General features: G+C 44.3%; 2 protein-coding genes across 2 annotated transcripts in view; one reads left to right on the top strand and one right to left on the bottom strand.

Annotated features, from left to right (window-relative positions):
• glt1d1 (glycosyltransferase 1 domain containing 1) overlaps window positions 1-23,076 on the top strand; it is a 121,441-nt gene that overhangs the window by 36,731 nt on the left and 61,634 nt on the right. The window lies entirely within an intron of this gene.
• LOC142902100 (transmembrane protein 132D) overlaps window positions 1-23,076 on the bottom strand; it is a 37,471-nt gene that overhangs the window by 6,727 nt on the left and 7,668 nt on the right. The window contains exons 3-6 of the mRNA XM_076046920.1: window positions 21,055-21,928; window positions 9,918-10,055; window positions 4,145-4,337; window positions 1,681-1,824 (exon numbers count right to left, since the gene is read on the bottom strand). Coding sequence (XP_075903035.1) covers window positions 1,681-1,824; window positions 4,145-4,337; window positions 9,918-10,055; window positions 21,055-21,928 — 1,349 coding nt within the window. The remainder of the gene's footprint in view (window positions 1-1,680; window positions 1,825-4,144; window positions 4,338-9,917; window positions 10,056-21,054; window positions 21,929-23,076) is intronic.

Below are 23,076 nucleotides of genomic sequence, written 5' to 3'. Positions count from 1 at the left end.
AAATTAGAACCGAGGCACTTTTTTGCCCTGTGTAATTCATTCATTCATTCATCTTCTATACCCGCTTATTCCTATTCAGGGTCACGGGGGTCTGCTGGAGCCTATCCTAGCTGTCTTAGGGCGAAGGCAGGGTGACACCGTGGACAAGTTGCCAAAAAAAAAAAAAAAAAAAAAAACAATTTATTGTTAAGAATACAAAAATGCCCTTTGAATCGAACAGTACTCCTGAATTCCTAAGAATACAAGTCATCTGCTGGGCAGCCAAGCAAAACAGGAAATGAGACAAATGTTAAGCTGAGGCAGAGCTGTTGCTTTCTCTCTTTTTATTTATCCTACTGAGTGCCAAGAAGCCCAGCCTTCTGGTAGTGCTGCACTCTATGTATGCATTTCCAGTGTGTTTATTTGCTGCAAACAAACGTATCAATCAAAGAACAGAAGACATATGACAAAATTGTCTTTGCACGATTCTTCATTTTGAATGCAGAATTGCGCAGAATTGATGACATCACTTCCTACTTACATATACTGTATATATTGTGTGTATGCAGCGTACACAACGACATGATGATACACAGTATATAGAGTGTTTTCAAGTGCGCAGGAAAAAATGTTACCTGTCAACAATCAGATTAGTGGGAAATTTCAAATGCTTGTAAATCACCTGTTTTTTTTTCGGTAAGTCAAACTTTAATGTGTGGAGCTGGTTTCTGGGTTGAGTGATCACTGACTGTCCAGCTCTTGACTGGCACAACTTATCACTCATCTTTTCTATGCAACTCACCTTAATTTAAATAGCATATCTGTTATTGATTAACCAAAGAGGACAAATCTGACTCTGAGGTCTGAGAAGAATGCCTGGTCCCCCAAGACAGTTACTGCTGGCGCAGTCTACAACCAGATGGGGACACGGAGTGAGACTCAGGAACCAGCAACTGCAGCAGCTGGTGGATGCCACTCTGCTGACTCAAGACCTGAAAGTGCTTTACCTTTAAAGGGGTTGTTCACCTATTAGCATAGCTCCTCTAGTCACATGAGCAGGTACTTTCCCTTCAATTATCAGTGCCTGTTGTTTTGAGATCCAGAGGGGAAGAGACACAAGCTGCTCAGCGCACAATGCTACAACTCCAAAACACTCCAGTGGACAATTTGTGCCCTGCACATCCACCACTCTTTGAAATAATAATGTTATATTATGTAATCGATCAGACGTCGGCTTTATCTCTCCATTGTTTTGATGACGGGAGAAGCTGTAGCTGCACTTTTGAAACCACTCCGCCCAGCGGGCACGTCTGGGATGTAGTTCCGGCAATGCATCTGTGCCTCAAAATGTTAGATTATTATTTAATAGCTTGATCCATGTGCAGATCACAACTTATCCACAAGACACACAAGTCCACAAAATTAAAGGGAAGGTACCGTCTCATATGACTCATATACAAATACTCCAAAATATTCCAGATTTTCTGGACTTGTTCATCAAAATGATCCCACTTGTCATTTGATGTTGATTCTAATCTATGTGAAGGTTGTGTTTAAAAAAAAATCTAATGAAGGAATTAGTATATGGCTTTAGGTGTTGAGTGTTTTAACAGTCAGTGTGGTCAGTTCCAGTGAACCTAGGTTGTTTTTCTCCCTCTGTAGTTTGTGGAGGTACTCTATGTTGGAGGGAGTAATCCATACCTTGAGTACGTCCTCATCAGTGGAGCTACAGTCTGTGTAGTCAGACACATCAGTGACTGCTCCGTCTTCTTCCACAGCGACTGTCCTCACAGGCATCACCACCTTCTTTCCAGTCAGGACAGCAGTGTTCAGGATGTCTGTGTCCTGCACACGGGTAAAAAAAAAATGAAATAAAATAAAAGACACATCTCATTCACGTCAGCTTTCCATTCCACTAATTTCTCAAGATGTTCTCGCGTCGCGAGGACTGTTTGTCCACGTGTGTGGAATATTGAGGAAGGCAAGTTGGAGAGAGGAGGGGAGGAGGAGGAGGTGGTGAAAAGATGGGGTGATGGAGTGTGACTCAGTGACTTAGCGGTAGTGATGAGGGAAGCAGTTGCATGTCCCAAGGCGAGCAGAGTTAAGGCTGGGTGATGGCCCGGTCACCATGGGCAGATCACAGCTAATCTTGGACTTTTCTGCCCGAGCCTGTCCCTAAGAACGAGGTCCTGTCGGTTCATTCGTGATCAAATCATTAGAGACTCAGTGAGGTCCCTCTGCTCAAACCCTGCGCGGTTCGTGCACCGCCGGGGCAGGTGAAGCAATGGGCTGCTTTGCTCTGTCCCTGGCTTCACCTGTCTCAAAGTCAGACCCGCTGAGGTTGCAGGCAAAATCCCAGTGGCTGTGGAGTCAGCGGCGGCCTCGTGCGTATTACCCCGTCTGTGTGCATAAAGAGCCAAGTTGCCATGCGCCTGCGTGCGTGCGTGCGTGTTTGAAGGTGTGCATTTTGCACACATGAATAATCAAGGCATGAAAATGAAGCAGATGGATGTGTGTTCTGTTCAAGCGCACTGTTGTAAATGAAGCTGAAGTAATTTTTTTCAAATCGTGTGTGTGTGTGTGTGTGTGTGTGTGTGTGTGTGTGACAGTGAGGGTGGGGCGGGGGAGGAGTTCGGGGCGAGGATGATCAGTTGAATCAAATTTCAAGAGACACTTGGTCTCTCTCTTTTTTTTGTTGTTTTTAAAGTTTTTTTTATATTTTAAAAAAAATAAATTTTAGATCGCTAGGGCAGCCGTGTTTATCTGCATTTTTTTAGAGGTACTGAGCTGCAGCAATTGGCGGAGGTCTGACAGCCCTGCGAAGAGTGATCTGTCGCTACTAAATGTCCCCTTGAGCCGACCGTCAAATCTCCTCGTGTTTGGCCCCCTGTCTGGGGTCAGCTTCTAATCCACAGGCCAGTCCAACCACGTCAAAATCACAAACCAGCACAGAGTGGCGCTCCGTCAAACAACCCCCCAAACATTTATTGCAAAAATGCAGGAAAGTTGTAAAAAAAAAAAATAATAATAATAATAATAATAAGTTCACAGAAAAATATCCAAAAAAGGGCAATTCTTATTGAATATCTATTGAATAATTAATTCAGTCAAGTTATGAGCCAATTCTAAAAACTGATAACAAGCAATAAAGAATCCAAAGGAAAAAAAAGTAAGAGTGGTGTGTAGACACTTGCTGGTTTTTACATCTGTCCACTAAACTGAGTTTCACATTTAAAGGTCCAGTGTGTAAAATTTGGCTTGATTTATGATTTTTATATTGGTAAAAGCTTAACATACCTCAATAAATACATGAATAAAAGTGTATACTCGCAGTACAATATAAGTAATTTGGTTTTCCTACCCTTAGAACAGTTCTCACATATATTAGAATATACAAAGAGCAATAAGGGTCTTGTTCCTAGTTAACTGCCTACTCATGCGGCCTTTTTTGAAGGAAGCCCTCCTCATAGTGTCCAAGACACGAAACGACAACCTTAAATTCCTGGCTTCCCTAAAAATTCTCTCAATCAAGGGGGTTAAAACTTCCACATCATAGCATACTCCCCAAAAAATTTGCATCAATATTATTGGGCTTCAGGTCTAAAGCTGACCAAATGATTCGTGTCCTTGTCCACGTGTGTCTGGGTAATGTGAAGGAAAGTGTCTGATCACTGCGAGGTTAATAACCGGATAGGCTGTTTGCTGCAACCGGCCGTTAACTCGAGCCGGGTTAGGGCTCATCGACTCCTGTTGTTATTCAAAATGTGTAAACCCTTGTGCAATGTTCTGTATTTAGAAGAGATTATATTGTGGATTAATTATAGAGCTAGCATGATAAGAGGCCCCGTCGCACCAAAATAGCAGCGCATGAAGCAGCTGCTCAGAGAGGATGACCACGTAATGCACGGCAGAACAGAGGGGGCGGGGGGGAGACGTCAGCTACCTGACAGGCGACAATACGAGGTTGCACTCTGCTCAAAATAGAAGCCATTTACAAAACAATCCTGTGCATAAAGCATTCAGAGTGGGACGGCAGCAAAGTGCATTCCGCGGTATTTTCAGCCGACAACAAAGGAGGCGTTGGAAACGCTCTTTTGCCGGCTGCTGGATTTTGCCGTTGATGAGGAGTGACGCGACGCTGCGCGGCAGCTGCCGGCCAACTCACCATCACGAGGGGAGCGAGGCCCACGAAGTCTCTCTGAGTGGTGTAGATCCGCATGGCTCCCTCCGTCTTGGCCACGCCCGCCGGCGCGACGGGGAGCTCCAGCTTCCAGACGATCACCTGGCTGTCCAGGGGAGTGCTCAGCTCCTCCACCTCGAAGTCCATCTGGAGCACCTCCAGCAGGCTGCTCTCCAACCTGGACGGGGCGGAGATGTAAGTGGGAAACGATAAGCAGGCGTCTATACCTCCAGTGTCACCCATCTTCCACGCCCGCTGTCTTCTGCACTGGGGGGTCACGATGGTCTGGAGCCTATCCCAGCTGTCATAGGGCACCCTGGACAAGTCGCCAGTTCGTCACAGGGCCACATGGAAAGACAACCATTCGCAGACAGAATTTAAAGTTTCTGTTTCCAATTCCAATTCCAATTCTAATTCTAATTCCGGACTGTGGGAGGAAGCTGGAGAACCCGGAGAGAACCCACACAGACACTGGGAGACCATGCAAAATCCACACAGAAGGGTCCCAGGCCCAGAATTGAACCTGCGACCTTCTTTGTGGGAGGAAACAGTGCTAACCACTGTGCTACCGCCTCGCCCCTAATGTAGCCTGTTTAAAAAAAACTTGAAAAAAAAAAAACTGTGTAGAAATGCAAAGCAGGAAACAAAATTAATTGACGATGGCACGGCTCCCTAATTACATATTCTTATGTTATGTTATGACTTGCAACAAGAAGTACCACTGTTGTGTTTTGACTATCGGTGGGTGATCTAATCCTTTCAGCGTCACGGTTGGGGAAATGAGCTCCAGAGCGACAGAAACTTTCTACCTCAGCCACTAAAGCCTAATGTGATTATTTCACCTCTGGGGACTGGAGTTATCTCCACACAGATATTATCGTGTCTGAGTGAAAGTGCAGCGCTCATTCCACAGTGTATTGTGCACCTCAGCCCGTGGCTCTCAAAAACAGAGCGAGTCAGTGTGGATACCAATCTACCGCCGAGCCTGGAGGAAAAGGGAGAATGTAGTTTTTTGTTGTTGTTGTTGTTGTTTTTGTTTTGTTTTTTCAGGCTGATGAAAACAAGCGCTGCGTCAAAACAGAAGACATTTATTTGACAAACAGCCATAAACGTGACTAAGGCTTGCTAATTTGCTGCCTATTTGCCATTGGCTATGTATCTATTTATTTTTATTTTTTTACAGCTAGCATCAGCATTTAGCTTTAGTGCCTCTTCAGTCCCCCTCTCCTCTGATTGTACAGTATATTCATCCGTCAGCGCTGCTCTTAAGAGCTGGTCATATCACCCATTGTGTGAATTTTTAAGCACGCCATTAAAGATTCAGCCAAATCATGTCCAAACAAGTCGGGTTTTATTGTCATTTTGCATGTTCGAGTTGGGTGGCTTTGTGCTGTTTTCCAACTTCACCATTTAGTGGATTCATTAATAAAACAGGCATTATGTAATTGCGCCTCCCAACTTGGTCTCCAAAATGTGACCATGACATTCACTCAGATGGCATTTTAAAAGGTTTTCTTCCTTTATCTGTCGGCGTGTAATTAAATGAATCTATTACTTTTATTCTTCCATTGGTGAAGTCAGTAAGGTAACTCTGACAAGAGATGAGTCTTGACTCATACGTAGTGTAACGTCAACATGAGTGCACATTAAACTTTTCGTCATCTGTGCAAAATTGCCAGTTTTCCATGAAATGCAAAGGAAAATGTGTTTACTTAACAGCCATGTGATCAGAGCCAAACTCGATGTCCGCTGTCGCAAGGTCAAAATAACTCTGACTGGAGAGCATGAAAATGTAAATGGCCCTCCTCCTCTGCGTATTTCTACTCTGCAGAGCCATCTTCAGGCACCCCTTTCTATGACGGAACAAAAGAGGACACTCCCCCGGCTTGATTGCTCATATTGTTTCGAATGTCGACTGAAGAAAATGAGAGGTCGTCAGGACACTTCTGTCACACGAAAAGTTTAAACTTTGGTGTCTCACAAGGATCCAGTATCTCTACTGATCTAAGAAAATATCCTTTATTTCATGCCTGGGTGTTGCATTGAACAATAGAAAAACAGAAAAATGTTTGAATGGGCAGAGGGCAAAGCACAATCCGGCACAGTTATTACTGACCCAGTGAAGCTGTGTGTACATGCTGCCAGAGCTGTCCTCTAAAGCGGAACGTATTAAGGCAACAACAATTGGGGGGCAACTACAAATAATCTGTGGTAATCCTCTATTTACTTCCAGAACAAACACCCATGGCACATACACATGAATAATATATATCCATACATATATATATATATACACACACACATATATAAGATTATAAGATTAATCAATTACTCTAAAAACTAAGTCTTTTCTTTTTCTAAAGGCTGAGCATTAGTAGAACTAGGAGAGGGATTCATACATACATATATATACATATAAATACACACACATATATACAGTATAGTACATACATATTTATATATATATATATATGTATACATATATATATATATATACATACATATAGATACATATACATTAAGCATGCAGAGGCTCTGTGCTGCCTCCCCCTCACTCTGCGTCTCCTACTGCTCAGGCTTCATAAATAGAAAAGACGGAGATTTAGTGTAATTGATTAATCTTAGCATATTGCTCAGAGACCTAAGATTAAAAGATAATACAGGCATTCTGGACAGATATCAAAACAAGGTATGATTGAGTCACATGTGCACAGCCATATCCTCTAAGCATGCATTAACACAGATATCCGGATAAAACAGCGGTTGCGCCATTCAGGCCCAAAGTCATTCTTGTGAGGCTTGCAGCGAGGAGCGCGGTGCATCAAAAAAAGTTGTTTTGTAGCCGAACTGTGAGCAACACACTGAGATCCAGAGCAGTCTGCTGCAACAGGGGATAAACAGGCTTTAATGTACGGACGCGGCAAAAGTGGCGAGCGCTCAGAAAAGCCTGTAAGACAAAAAAAAAAAAAAAACACTTCCACGATACCAACGGTGGTGTGGCTGTGGACACTGCAGGGGTCCTCTTAGTTCCATGACATTTTAGAGGGGATTTGTCAAAGTATATGTTAGCCCATAAAAAAACTTCTGACAAACAATGTCATAATCCAGGCCTAATGGGGAAAACAATTTAATGAGGTCAAACCAATAATGACAAACACAGACGATGACGGTCCTTTGGCTCTGCTCGGAGCAAGCTGTTGTCTCGTGTCCCCATGAAAGAGTTCAATGTTTCATTGAGGTTTGCGCTCTATTTTTACTTGTATTTGTTCATTTAACCGTGAACCTTGGGCGCCGCCAAATAGAACTAAAGGGCTAGTTTTTCCTTAAAAAAAAAACAAAACGCTGTTTTAAATCTCAGTGCCTGATATCAAGTCTCTGGCAAGCGGCTCAAGTGTTAGAAGAAGCAGTGGTGAGCTTCAACAGTGGGGGGTGAAGAATTGAAATTGAGAACAGAGTAACTCGGGGAACAGCAGGGACGGCAGCCAGGCTAGCTGATGACAGCGGGCAGTAATGAGCCGTCCAGAGCTAGCTAGCCGCAGACTGTATGTCGCTGCGACATACTTGGAAATGTTTATCCGTGAGAGTCAACTTTAACGGCCCTTCAGTTGGTCTGACAATAATAGCATTCCACATTATTGTTCGAAGACGTTTTGATTAGCCCTTAATTAGCCCTAAGCCTTTTGTTGTTCCATCAGGGGAGACGCTAAGAGCAGATTAGCCTGACAAGTGATTGATGAAACAACCAAAAAAAAACTCCAAAACGCATTTACAGTATGTTTTTGTTCATTTTTGTCCCGACGTATAGCCCAGACCTTTATTAAGAGGAAAATAGCATTTTAAGACAGAATTAAACATTGTGTGTGATTTTGTATTGACGGGATATTATCGTGTCTTATGTACGTTGACAACTGCGGGGGCACGTTGCTATTTTTGTCGTGAGTAACTCAACAAGTTTTAAATACCAGTCAACTGATTCAGAGTGTCAAAACTTTCCAACAACATAAATTATTCATTCATTCATTCATCTTCTATACCCGCTTATTCCTATTCAGGGTGATGGGGGTCTGCTGGAGCCTATCCCAGCTGTCTTAGGGCGAAGGCAGGGTGACACTCTGGACAAGTCGCCAGTTCATCGCAGGGCCACATAGAGACACACAACCACATGCACACCTACGGACAATTTAGAAAGTTCAATGGACCTCACATGCATGTTTTTGGACTGTGGGAGGAAGCCGGAGACACAGGGAGAACATGCAAACTCCACACAGAAAGGTCCCAGGTCCCGGAATCGAACCCACAACCTTCTTGCTGTGAGGCGGCAGCACTAACCACTGCGCCACCGTGTCGCCCCAACATAAATTACTGATGTGTATATATTGACGTGCATGAAATTCTTCAACAACATCTCTTCAGATGAGCTCCCCTCTTAATATTAACAGTTTAAAATCCGGCCCACATTTCAATGCAGCCATAAGCTCTGTGTAAAACCGCAAGACCTTGGCTCTTGACTTGTAGGGTGAGAGTTTGGTGAAGTAAGTGTGAATGAATTAGTTGCATGAATTGTTTTTGAAGTCACATGGTCGTGGATGCGGGACTTTCACCTGCAAGGGAATCTCGCAGTGCAGCGTTAATACTTTAATTCGCAGCTGAGACCCGGCTGCCGCGGCTGTGCCGTTGTTCTCTCTCTCTCCCTCTCTCTCTCTCTCTCTCTCAGCCATGTTTTGCCCCCTTCCATTTTCTTGTTTATCTGCCACGAGGTTACGGCCCGCGTGGTGAGGTTACACGGTCGGCGGCGCTGCGGTGGGAAAGCAACGTACGCGAGATAAAGAAGGCAAAGGTGTCCTGTAATCTCACGAGGCACTGGCAACCGACTTGAGGCGGAGAGGACGTCTGAGTTAAGCTGCTTGTTGGAGAAAAGGCGAAGCCCCGTTTAATGAGGTTAATGGGCAACTTAAGTCCATCTGAGAAGTCGTGAGAGCCGAGAGTTTGACCAGAGCAGCCGGCAGATGTCCTGCGGGGTATTTGCTCGGTGTGTCTAACTCCTGCTTGGCTGTTTGCCCTCTCAAGAAAAACATTTTTTTTTCTAATTCTGCCAACGAGAAAATGTAAAAAAAAAAAAAAAAAAAACACCCACACGGGGAAGCGTTTTTTTCTTCACAGGAGCTCGGAGGGAAGGCAGCGAGTGCGAGAACACATGTTTACGCGGTGCGGCGGCGCCCGAGCACCTGCCGGCAACCTGTGATTTAAGGAGCATAAGAGACGTCTTCCCAGGGCACAGCTCAGTCCGCCGGCCCGGTAAGCTGCTGTCAGCCTTGAACCCTGCCGTTTGCTTGTCTTTCACGCGTGTGAGCTGAGCAGGGACAAGCTGCCGCACGCTTTGCAGGCGGTTACAAAGAAAAAAAAACAAAAAAAACAAAAAAAACCTACAGATTCAACGGAGCTGGCAATTTTATTTGTCCGTTTCAACGACGGCGGCGTTGCATAAAGAGTGTACAAACTGAAATTTGAAATACTTGAAATTTAAATCAGTGGGCAGCAATATTTTTATTTATTTATTTTTTATTTGAAATTCGATTTTGCATGTGTGTAATTTTATTGTATAGTATTAAGCTCTGTTTGTTCCATATTCAGGTTGAAGTAAAACATTTTTGGGTGCCTATGAAAAGGTTCACTAGAAGATTTTTCCAATAAATATCAATGTTGGCCGGCGACTTTGTCCAAGTTTTACATCTTGGCCCCGCTGTGTATTTGGACTTGCCTTTTTCCCGGTATGAGAGCCTTCCTCTGGCAGACCACGGCGATGACCCCGTCCGCGCCCATATCCAGGGTGATGTCCCAGAGCAGAGAGTTGCTGGGTGTTGCCGTTCGAAAGGTCACACCTTTCTTGACTGTCGCTCTGCGGAAGAGTCGAAAAAGTAAAAGGTCAAGAATGTGGCGAACGGAAATTGTTACGAATAAACTGCCGGCGCTATCAGGGGGTGATGAATAGTTATGCGTCAGTGGTTACACCGGCCTGTAATTTGAAACAAAATCATATCGCTGTTCTTTTGTTTTCCTTTTTTTTTTTTTGCGCAACGTTTGATCTTCATTCTCTGTTTTTTGGGACTTTGACAGAATACACGTCATTTATTCACTTTTCTGCGAAGCAAGCGTTTCAAATACTAGTAAGGCTCCTCGCGTGTCTGATATGACACAGAGAGAAATGATGAATATTTGATGTCTGATATGATGCTGAATATTTATTAAACTCCGGGGAGCCATCAATCAAGCAAACATGGGGTTGGGGGGGGGGGGGGGGGAGGAAAAGAAAATGTCAGAAATCTGTGATTTACTGAGCCGATGTGCTAAACCCAAGCACAGCAGCACTACCATCGTGCTCCCTTTGTGCATTTTAAACAGCGGTCTTCAACATCATTGGTCTTCCTGCACGTCATCGTTTTGTATGTGTGCTCGCAGTTTAAGCCCGGCAAATGGTTTGTTCGATCTCTCCGCCTTTAATTTATTAATTGAAAAAAAAGAAAAAATATGCAGTTGAACATCTTGACCCTTGTGGTTTATCCCAAAACTTAAGCAGCTTGCAGTAGGTCAAATGTTAATGAGATATTCTACAGGACCCATGATAGAGGAGCGTGCATGTTAATGCGGAGAGAGTGGGGGGGGGAAGGAAAAAAAAGCAATCATGATGATCTGGTCTTCTGTGCTCATTCTCTTACAACTAATGAGACTTCCTGAAACAGCTCAGACAAGTTGGGGTCTGATAGTTCGAAACAGCATCCTAATATCATCTCCTTTGGTCTTTTCATCTCCATTCAGGATTTATCTCCAAATCCCTCGTCACAAAGTGTTTGGGGCATTAAGAGCCTCAGAGGAGGTGTAATCTGATAGGAAAAACAGAAGTGAGGGCACTCCTCCAGCTTCTGGCCTCGTGTTGGTTGGCTTTGAAACGCAGCCAGAGAAGGACGAGACGCTGCCCCTGGTTCAGGTCACCGGCCCCACTGGTGCACGGTTTGCAACTACACATTTGGATCATCTGTTGCAGTGGAATATTTTTGTCCTTAGGAGGACATTGGTATGTGCGCCACTGCATCCCGCTGGAGAGAGAAACACGCGCCTTGCTCACACGTCAAATGAAAAAAATAAAATAAATTTGTTACATCCGCTTGTCTTGATTGGACCTTGGGGCGTTCAATGACTCCTGGGATTTTGAACTTTGTGCGCCACTCTGCCTCACTCACGGCGGATGGCGAGGTCACGTCTTCAACACAGCAGAAACCACTGTGTGACGCCGACAATGCTTCACACATGGACAGCACCATTCCTGCCCGTCTGACACTGCTTATTGGAAGAGTAGGTGTCAAGCTGAAGCAATTGAGGCAAAGGGTTAAAGGAAATGCAATGAATCTCCAGCGATCACACGGTGGTGCTGCATAAAGAGCCGTTCTACAGTGGCGTTCCACTGCAAAATGCAACCAGGGGCCACTGCAGCTCACGAGGTAGAGCGTATTGTCCAATGACCGAAAGGTTGCCGGTTCAAATCCCGCTCCATCCCAGTCTGTCGTTGCATCCTTGTTCAAGACACTTAACCCACATTGCCTGGTACGAATGTGAGTGGATGTTGGCCGGTGGTCGGAGGTGCAGATTGGCAGCCACGCTTCCGGCAGTCTGACCCATGGCAGCCGTGGCTACACATGTAGCTTACCACCACCAGTGTGAATGAATAATGGGTGCCTTGAAAAGCGCTAGATACATCCAATCCATTATTATTATTAGAACCACGGACAACAGGGCACACCATACATTATTAGATATATTGTGTGTGTCTCTTCTACTATCATGACCCACAAGAGCGATGGGCTCCAGTCCAGCTGCGCACAACAACAGCAGATTTATGTGATTAACGAAGGTTCAGCCAGAAAGACTGAGAGGTGAAATCATCCTGGCCCAGTGATTTAGTCGGAGTTGAAGGTCACTAGCTTATGGCGAGTGGATATTCGCCATAATGTGGGTAGTTACAATCAGCCTCCGACCCCTCCCTCGGCCTCTGCGCTGCGCAGGTTTTTGGAGCAGGTCAACGCAGAAAGCGCAATGAATGAACTAGGAAGGAAGGGCCGTGTGCAGCGGAAGAGGAAGAGGAATTATCTGTCTTATCCCTACTGACAGTTTGTTTTCCCAGCCTGGATGTTTGTGGACTAATAGAATGAATGAAGGGATGGATGAAAGGTTTTAATTTGGTACATTACAAAGACTGATTTCTCAGTTGGCCTAATGTAACCGGAAGGGAGTAGGTAGAAGCAAAGCCGATGTGCACCTACCCCTTATAAAATCATGCACATCAGACAAAGGCCAGAAAAAAAAAACTAATTGATAGAGAAATTGATAGAACTGTAAAGTGCTCTTAAATTTACAACCTTCCAAAAAATACACGTCAAAACAACACAAAGGCGAGCACACAGCACACAAATCTGAACAGTGTATGTCGGTGAACTTTCCATTTACCATTTTTTTTTTTTTTTCCAACCGAATGGTGTGCAACATAATTTCATGTTTCCAGGGCTATTGTTCCAAATGTTTTTATCCTATAAACAGATACACAAAGATTTGGACACCTTATGCATTTGTGATTTGCTGCATTGTGCTAATAATTAGTCTTAAGTCTCCAAGTACAGTTTATCCTGTTGCAGTCACCAACATTTTTCCACATGCTGCGCGTGCACTGTTCCATCCAGCTCACAAACTGCATGTTTTAGCAAGATCACCTCCCTTGTAACACATCCAAGAGTACAAGAACTTGAAGGAGTGAGTTATACTACCTAACAACAAAATACTTTTCCATTTGTTGGTGCATCTCTGGTGCAAATCAAACCTTTTGAAACACAAAAACATTGGGCAAATATTTACTGACAAAAATTTGGGATTGAGTAAAATTTTAAGGGTGTCCAAAAACTTTTTTCCACCACTGTGCTTGTTCATGTTCTGAGTGGGCGTTAGACTTCACACATACATGGTACTGACATGTTTTTACAAGGTTTTTATTAAAGAAAACCTTTACCGTGTTATGTGCCGATGTGAGATACCACAAATGCAGCCTTGACTTTAATGTGGGCCCTGATGGCCTTGTCAGACTTGAACACTTAGCAGCCACAGAGGAGGTTTACAGCTGGTTCTAAAGTAGCTGGGATGACAATCAGAATCCAAAAGCCTGAGGCTGTAGCTCTTTGCAATTATACAGTGGATGGCTCCCTCTGGATTAGAGTAAATTGCTGCCTGCAGAAGAATCTCAGAGTCTTGCCGATGAGCAATTGGGGGGGGCAGACAGGTAGTCCAAGTGTGGCATGAGGGTTTTATTTAATCCACATTCAAACCGAGTGGGCTGATCCTGAAGAGAAACACAGGACTTTCTGAATTTATTTCTTAATAGTTTAATAGTTCTGATATCCAAAGTGGCTGTGACGGCAAATACCCCATTGATAGACACAGCAAACTGCAAAGATTGATCTATTTGACTGAGAACCATCCCTGCCCTGTTTCGTGGCGCCATCAGATTTGTCTGAATGCAGCCCTAGGTTGAAAGGCATGACATTTGATACACCAGCGCATTTTATTCCAACCTTTACTTATCGACATCAGATTTGGATGTGGATGACATGAAGAGACAACAGATAAAAGCAGCCACAATAGATTTCACTCCTATTTTATCAGCATTATACCTTAATATGCTGTCTTGTTTTGACAGCACAGAGCAGGGAAGACTTCAGTGATAACAGGTAGGCTTTGTGCCTGCTTGAACACAGTTTTGAGTGTTCTTTCCGAGTTCCAGCAGAGGGGGTTTGCTACTGTCCAGTGCGCTAGCAAACCTTTAAACAACCATATGTGGTTTATGAGTGCATGTGCTGAAAGCTACCATTTGATTTTGGAACTTTTTTTTTTTTTTTTTTTATCATTATCCAGCAATCCATTGTGTAGTAATTGAACTATCTGTCTTGTCTCGTATCACAACTGTCATTGTTTTTTTAATGAAAGAGCATTAATACAGTCTTTCATGAATTCTAGAATAGATATCACCAACCTGACATGTTTAATGGAGAGCCTTTAATTTTATACAATCCCATCCTGTGTATCATTGTATCTTGTAAAGAGCCCATAGAAAGTGATTGGAAAGAGTTGGGGAAAAAAAACTGAAGTGATTTGGTGAGTGCTAGATGCAGCCAATCACATTTTTCTTTTATCACATTTGTTATTTTGCAACACTAACTGGCCAGGACCACCTGGTGATTTGCCATGATGCGCTGCACAGATGCATCCAACAGAGCAATTCTCAGAGCCACGCAGGAGTGGAGGGTCATTCATAGTTTCCAGCTCTAATAATACTGAGACTAGTTGCATCCAAGCTTAACTCTCAGTCAGCAGTCATTCGTCTTCTTCTTCTTCTCAGATTTTTTTTTTTATTTTTTTATTTTTAGCAACTTGGAGCATATGTTTCTCTACCTTGTACCTCCCAAATCTTCATCTTTAAAGGAAGCTGACTGGTAATGGAATCTGATGGGATTTAATGGCCAACAGAAAATGCTATCTGTTGGAGGTAGACAAGACAGATGAGCAGCAATTAGGCGCTGAAAGATTCCCCAGTTCTGAGTGATGCAGCTGCTTTCCAAGGTTAGATAGACTGCAACACATCACCTATTACAACGTATTTTCCCCCTTAGTGCTGCCATTGTTTGTTTGCATTGCCTCTTTATTATTATTTCTTAGACAACTACGCCAACTTTCCTGAGCTGACATCCTCTCAGCGTGGATAAAACTTGAGCCTGGCATCGTCAGTGAAGTAAAGCAGGGCGAGTGCATTAATGAAATTAGCTGGAAGGACATCTTTTCTAGTAATGACCACTGAATATCACCTTGTATCAAGCCAAGAAGAGCAAAGTTTAGCTAATAAAAAGTGACACGGGCAAGAAGAATTTTCTCAAGCCTCTTTTTTTTTATTTTTTTCAAATCTGAGCCTCCCTTGCATTAATAAAATGTAACTGGAGGAGGTGTTTTACTTCTGAGCGGTTGGGAGGAGGAACCAGTGTCCATGGCTTCGGTTAGCTGGCCCAGAGGAGGCTGTGGGCAGGGGGACTCACCCGGCCAGGGAAGATGGATGGCTGCAGAGACTGAAGCTGACAGTGTGTGCGAACAGCAGCTCTGGGGAGCCGCATGTGCCATCCATCTCACTTCTGACCAGGCGATGTAAAAAGCCGCACAACTCTTTCGTCATTTACAACCTCTTCATCCACAGACACACACACACGCACACACGCACGCATGCAAACACTAATTGAGAGCACAAACAGGGACACAAACACACTATCAAACAATCTCCAAGCAGCCTGCACTGTCCTTCGGCCTTTTCTGAAATGTAATTTGCCGTCTCTTTAAGCCCCGAGCGCAATTTTCTTTCAAATGCGCTGAGAAAGATCACAGAACCACGACCAGCGCGGGCAAGTAATGCAATTTAAATCAGAAAACAAAGAAACACAACGGAACACAATGCGATCAAAGGCCAGCATGACCTCCTATAGGATCGGCGCAACCTGCGGCACATGAGATGCGTTTCGCCACTGAAGGGGGGGCGGCTGCGGCGTCGCGACACAGTGTTTGTGATTACCGCCCTGATATAATTTATGTTGCCATCCTTCACTTTGCGAACGTGTCACCGTTAGGGCCAGAATGCCACGGGTGAACCCCCGGTGCAATCAGGAGCAGATGCAGTCGTTAATTATGCAGGCAAATGTCCACCACTTAGTCTGTCTGATGGCCAGCCATCGGCAACGTGCTCGTCGTACTTATGGAGCGGGTTCAGGGACCTGGGGGAGACTCGTGCGCCAGCGCTCCTGCCAGATGGCCGGGCCGGAACGCTAAAAATGGACGTAAAAAGTCCTGTTGGTCGCACCGGTAAATGATTAGGCTCCCGAGTCAAAGAGCCCGCTGACGCAGCCGTGTCGAGGCTGATGGAGAGGGAGATTTGAGTTAATTTACTGTCATGTCGCTGCATGGCCTCCTATAAAAACCAACAAACAAGACAAGTCTTTCCTAGAGGTAGAATTAAAGCGGCGAGACTTCGACGTGGATCGAGAAATAATCTCATTACCTTTGCGAGCAGGTACGTGACAGTGACGACACGATTTCGCGACCTTTTACCAATCCGTCTGCGAGTGCGGCAGCTTTATTTCAAAGGAGCGAGCAGGCGGGGGCCTGTCTTTTCTCAGTCGCCCCTCAGATGTGCCCGTCCCTCGACTGAAGCTGTAGACATCAATAACAGGTTTATCATGGTGATGAGAGAGAATTAAGCAAGGCTTAATGGGACATTCAGACAGTGATAAAGCACACAGACAGCTGTTGTGAGCTGAACGCAAAGGGCTTGTTAATGTTGTGATAAGCCGAGGTCTTTGCCGCTGACTTTGTGGGCTGGAGGACTGGTGCCTTGCCGCTTTTCAAGTGCGTTATGAGTGGCCAGTCCCTGTTATGTGGAAGGAGAGGGGAGTAGGGATGGGCGAAAACAATAAAAATGACGATAAAAAATATAGAACAATTCAACTCCATCTTTTGGGCCTTTTTTGAAACCGCACATTTTCGAAACCGCACTCGAAAAAGATCACATTTACACAAAGCCGTATTTGAAAAAAAAAAAAAAATCCTGTTTACATGGATATGCTGGAAACGACTGAAAACAATGTAGTACCTATGCCCGGCTTGGTGTGGCGCGGCAAGTGGTGATGGCTAGATGGTATCAAAGATTCGTAAGGAAGTGACGTAGATTCTAACGAAGTCTCGTGGATTCTTTCCAACTCTCGTCGGGAGAGATGGAGGGTCCGAGTAGCCCAGGCTTCACTGCAAGCATGAATCAAATAAAATCAATCAATCAACGGTTAGGTTTAGGACCAGGACTCGGGTGGTGGTTAGGTTTAGGATTGGGGTCCGAGTCACAGTTAGGATAAGTATTCAAGTTATGGTATCGGTCAAGAATACAGTTTTGGAAGCTAGGGATGCTATATAGGGTAAAATCATTGCCTTTCTCTATCAATGTTAGCCACCCTCTTTGACGTTAGCTTCGTCTTCAACAGGATTTTTCGAGACTTTCTAAGAATCTACGTTGCTTCCTTACGAATCTTTGGTACCATCTAGCCATGACCGCCGCAAGTTTACTCCCTAAATGCGGGAGAAGAGGAAGAGGAACGCCTGAAGCACGACGTGTTTAAAGAAACAGTAGCTCGCTAAAAACAAGCCCCACAGAGAACAGAAAGAAAGATCGCTCGTGAAAACACGGTGTGGATAAACGACAGAGTCGAACGTCTGCTTCAAGTTACTGTAGAACACAAAGCCTGAAAAGGTCTATGATAAGATTGACTTGGAGTCGGCCCAGTAAAAGTTCGCTAACATTTTTGCGTTTCTTGCCTCAACATCCCGGAAGAAGAAAATAAATAAAAAAGTAAAACAGGATGTTTGCAAATCCTTTTCGTGGTGTTTATTTTCACTTTGCACACAATCTACGATCGATTCTCGAGCACGGTGGGTACGTTATCAGCCCCGTGCTTGTTATTGTACTACACAGGAGCTGCCAGCAGCAAGTGCGTGGCGCACGTAATTACGTCATCAACAGGAGTTTATCGTTATTACCGCGAGATGGCATATTCTTACCGTGGTGAATTTTTTTTGACGATATATCGCAAACGCCGATCTATCGCTCTTCCCTAGAGGGAAGACAGAAAAGGTGAGGAAAAAAAAAAGGACCCTAGAGGACGATAGAGAAGAATACAGGAAAAGAGAAGGCTGCATAAACTCCTGCTGTCTATCTGAAGCAATGAATTTAAATGACCGCGATTGAAAGGGACGAGGGAGGATGGGAAATCAAGAGTTGTGCTCCGGTATGACGGCTTCAGCGGAAATCAAAAGGCGGGAGACACAAGAAAAAGTAGATAACTTATTCAGATGTTTGATCCGAGCCCTTTGAATTCTGGGGCTGTGTGTTGGCAAGGTTGTTTAAATGCGGAGGAGTGCGAAGAATCAGCCTCATTTTTCTTTTGTTTCTCTCTCTGTGCAATTAAAAAAAACCCTGAGCGTAACGTCATGGGACTCCTGCAGACCGGCCGTGCGCAGCCCCGGTTACCTGACCAAGAGTGCGTCTATGACCCCGGATCAATTTCACCACCCGTTTCAGCATTCATCATTGATCTTCCCTGTCTGAGCGAATAATGCACGACAAGGTGCGAGAGGAAAGAATACTGCGGAAGCCGCCTCTTCACCCGCTCTCCTCCACTGGAGCGTGCACGACCGTGGACAAGCCCGGGCAGAAGTCTGAGAATTGATCGTGTGTTTGTGTGCGTTTTAAATCTGCGCGAGCCGGGCTTTACCCTAAGAACTAAGAACTATTGTCCTATAAACAAAGGGATTAGATGTCTTTAAAGCCACTTTCTGTCTCTCTCTCGCTGTCTCTCTCTCTCTCAACACTCAAATGGACATCATGGCAACACAGGAAACGGTGAAGCAGACATTTTCCGCGTCCTTTTTCCATATCACGAAACTTCTGGCGACGGAGCTTGTTATGTATTTGATACTTCATAATCCAAACAACATTTCACGCTCCTTGATCTTCACATTATTCTCCAGCTTAGAGTAAAGCAGGTAATTGTCTTGAATGATAATACAAAGAGAAGCCTTTAATCAGGTTAGCGTAAGTCTCCGCTTGTCTCCTCTGACCGATAACCTTGACAAATTGAGCTACGCTCCCCTTTGATCTCCATCCCGACGATGACACTAAACAGACAGCACGCCGCGGCTGTGGCCGCAAAAAATCAAACGCGGCTGAACGGGCGAGGAGGCATTTCATTTCAATAAACTTCTGAGGTGTCAATCTTCCGTGTTGCGTCATCTTGTCCGGAGAAAGCGAGTAGCTACCTGACTGAAAAGCCATGAGAACGGCCTTCTTAGTTCCCTCCGGAAAGACCACCGCATGAATTGGAAATGTTGCATTTCGATAAAGTCTCAAGAGAATCCACCCACAATTACCAAAGACGTCGCAGATGCCTCCAGAGGCATCATACACCCAGGAACAGGAATATTTTTTGAAACGAGAAGACAGCTTTGAATTGAACTGAGCGATAATCCAACGATTGCATACATACAGTGGATGCCACTGCTCTTCTGCCGCTCTACTCTCAGCAATAATGTGTGTGAAGCCGCACGTGAGTATTTCATTCACCTTAATGGAAACCAGTACTCTGAGACAATCCTTAATGTCATCATTTCTCTTAACTCCAATAATCTACCACATTTCCCAGAGAGACAGTTTACCTCTATCATATTTTCCGAGAAACACAGTAATCCATGTTAAATCTTCTTTCATCCGTTGTTTAGGTGGCACTGGATTTGTCTGAGTTTCACAAAAGGGGACCAACGCTCTTAGTGACCAGTTGCATGCTTTGAATTTTTATTGACTAATTAATTTGGACTAGATTGAAACTGCGGAACCCGCTGACGATAAACCGTCCCATCCGTGTTGAGATTGACTGATTATGAGCCTGGCCAATTAGCAAGATAGGGAGGTGGTCTGATTATTGTCCCCGACTCTGGTTGCAGCTTTAGGCATTTGAACTGTATTGATGCCTCAGTTACACGACCTGCATTAAATTCTGCTCATGCAACACTGGGTAAAACTGTAAGTAATTCACGCTCAGCTAAAAACCCAAACGGTATCGTATTTTCCATTTTTAGGTTTTAAGACTAATGGCTGGCATGAAATTTTCATACTTTGAGCTGGCCTGTTGCATGGAAAGCCCAAGCTCCTGAGCCAAACTACTGGGTGCACAAGGGTGCTTTTAATTTACTTTGTAAAATATGTGAAGCAGGGAAAATGTAAACGAAACTGTGCTTGATACTTTCTGCATGCAGTTTCCCAAGAAGCAAAGGCCCCTTCAATTTTGTGAATAGTCAGACTTATGTAAGATATACACAACATATAAGAGTGTGATTTGAAAATAACAATAAAAAAAACATAAGTTCTGCATTTCTATAAAATGTCTGCGATTTAAAGAAATTAGTCGTTATGTCTCTCACTTGGGTGCAGGAAGAAGCAAAGGTAAAGAAAACCAGCACAAGAATGGAGCGAGTATTTCAGGAAATACTATGATGAACTGGACAAGTTCTAATAATTCTTGTGAATCAGCTGACACTGGCCAAAAGGGACACTGCTTTTAGAAGACAAAGTAATATACATCTCGCAGATGTTGGTTTCCCCTGTTGTGCAAACATCACATGCAAACAGCATAACGTCAGTGTTAATTTTGTAAACCTGTTTCCATAAAAACCAATTGCACATTAGCTTTTCCAAATGGCCGAAGGGTCGGCAGTGCAACTCTTGTCTCCGACTGCTTACGTTCAAAAGTGTCTTCAGGCAAGACACTGAAACCTAAATTGCTTCCAATGGGCCTGGCAGCGCCTTGCATGGCAGCAGCTGCCCATTGGTGCGTGAGCGTGTGAGTGGGTGAATGAGAGGATTTGTGTAAAAAAAAACAACAACTTTGGGGCACTATGAAGATGCTGAAAATAATCACTATATAAGTCCAGTTACCATTTGCCAATATTTCTTAATTGCAAAAGACTGAAACCCCCTCAAGGAAGCTTTTATTTCTACTTTTTTCCCATAAAGAATTATAATGCAATATTTTCCCTAATGCACTAACATGGTAGGTGAAGGGTCAGTATTTGCATTTGAGCCTAAAAGTATTCAACTGTATGCATGCCGCTGAAATTACACTGGTTTTGCCTTTGCTTTGTCAGTCCATGTTGAATGATGGCTGCGCATGAGGCGGACGATACGTCTCAGCAATAAGATCAAGTCAGTGTGGGCAATGTGGTCTTACCTGAGGGTGAAGTTAGTCAGCTGGGCCGAGCTAGCCATTAGTATGTAGAAGGTGGCGATGTCCGTCTTCTTCAGTGGTTTGGAAGAGGTCCGTATCACTATGGCATTGCCGAGCTTGAGCCGCGATAGCGTCGCCATTCCCTTGGGCACCTGCAGGAGGCGCACGCTGCCAATTCTCTGCATGGGAGTGACGGGAACGTATTGCGGCGGCTCCTGGGAGGCCCCCCAGCGACTTCCGTCGGGAGAGACGCAGCTCCCGCGGACTTTCGGCTGGGCCTGGTAGTACAGTTCCACTGGGTTGCCCGCGGACGGGTCCTGTCTCTCTCTGCTGGTGCCCTCCATCCCCGGGGCAAACCAGCTGAGCGGAGGTCCCAGTTCGGCCATGCAGGTTCCCCTCTCGCCTCCCAGAGCGCAGGAACCCCTCACCTCCTGTGTCTGCCAGAAAGCATACACCGTCACACACGGCAGCTCATCCGCGGCTCCCTCTCCCCTGCTCCAGTCCCTCCCCGCTACATAGAAGAGCACGCGCACTTTGGGCTTGGAGGAGAAAACCCGAGGTGTCAGCATGAAGGCCTGGATTTTCCAATTAAAGATAAAATCCTCGGGCGCGCTGAAGAGCTGAACAGACTGTACCAGGTCTCGGGGTACGAGCCGCTCTGTGGACATCGCGCTGTAGCTGGCGTTGACAGCCGGTTGGCGACTGGCTCTTAAGATAACAAAGGGCTGTGTGTGGCTTTGCATGCTGGAGTTCCTCATGAAGTCCTGCCCAGCCTCCTTCAAAAAGAGGTATTCAGCATCTCGCACTTCGTAGTTGACGGGCAAGAAGGCACTGGGCAGTGGGCTCTTACTGTCCAACAGTTCTATACTGCTCACATCTGTAGGAGAGAAGAAGAGATTTAGCACTTGGTCCACGAATGTGTGAAATATTGATCCCTGAGGGACACAAATCCCTCAGATTTTAGATTTTTTTTCTGGTGAAAAATTATTCACATGCATGAATTGCCCTCGTTAACAAGGTAGTTAGTAATCCGTTCCAGGGCGATATCCTCCGCTCCACATGACCTGGTTGTCATGACTAACCATAGCCAAAGTTTTAATAATTTCCAGGAAGAAGGAAATTTCCTCCTATTAAGGTCCACATGACATGCATAGGTGATCAGATAATGTAGAGTAGATTCATTTTTCCAAGATGTTAGAGATGTTTTTGCGGATAAAGCTCCCCCGAGAGACTTTCGTAGTGCTTGTCACTGTCAGAAAAAGCAATTTCATCCAAACCAGTGAGAAGGAACTCCGTGGGTGGTGTCTAATGAGGTGGGTAAAGTTGTATATATCCTTTTACGAAAACCTATATTAGTGCCGTCTACATGGAGTACAAACGATGTATATATATAGAGAGAGAGAGTAAATATACATATATATATATATATATATATATGTATATATATATATATATATATATATATATATATATATACATATATGTTTATATATGACTCTGACGCAACAGTTAGAAATTGGTGTTTTCTCTAGATTCGACAATAGAGGAGAAAGTACGATACTATGAAAGGTTCCATACACTTAAGCGCCTGAGTCATCCAAGGCCAACTGATCAACTTAGTGGGGGCATTAAGGCATTATACTAAAAGGCCTTTGAGCTTAACCCTAAAATTTGTCTCGCAGCACAAAGGTGAAATCATGTAAATTACAAAGAAGCTTAAGAGTAGAATGTACCAAAAAAAAAAGGCTGAACCTTACTTTTTCGGATCTTCCAAGAGTTATTAGATGGACAATTCATCTATTTTTTTAAAGGTAATTCTAATATCCATAGAGACATTCCTCCCCAAAACGACAACAACAATGTTTTATGAAACCATGACCTCGTTGCTTCAATATATAAAAATACAATGCTTGTTTTTTGTTTTTTTTTGGTTTGTCTGTTTTTAAATTATTTATCTGTTATTTAAGGTTCTCCCTTTCACTGCATGGGTTCTCTCCAGGGTCCCTTCCTCCTACAGTCCAAAAT

The sequence above is a fragment of the Nelusetta ayraudi genome, unplaced genomic scaffold, assembly GCF_046127955.1.
Source record: "Nelusetta ayraudi isolate G7.1 ecotype Tasmania unplaced genomic scaffold, CSIRO-AGI_Nayr_v1 ptg000092l, whole genome shotgun sequence".
Taxonomy (NCBI): domain Eukaryota; kingdom Metazoa; phylum Chordata; class Actinopteri; order Tetraodontiformes; family Monacanthidae; genus Nelusetta; species Nelusetta ayraudi.
Note: the sequence above shows the minus strand (reverse complement) of the source record. Positions and strands in the feature narration are given on the sequence as shown.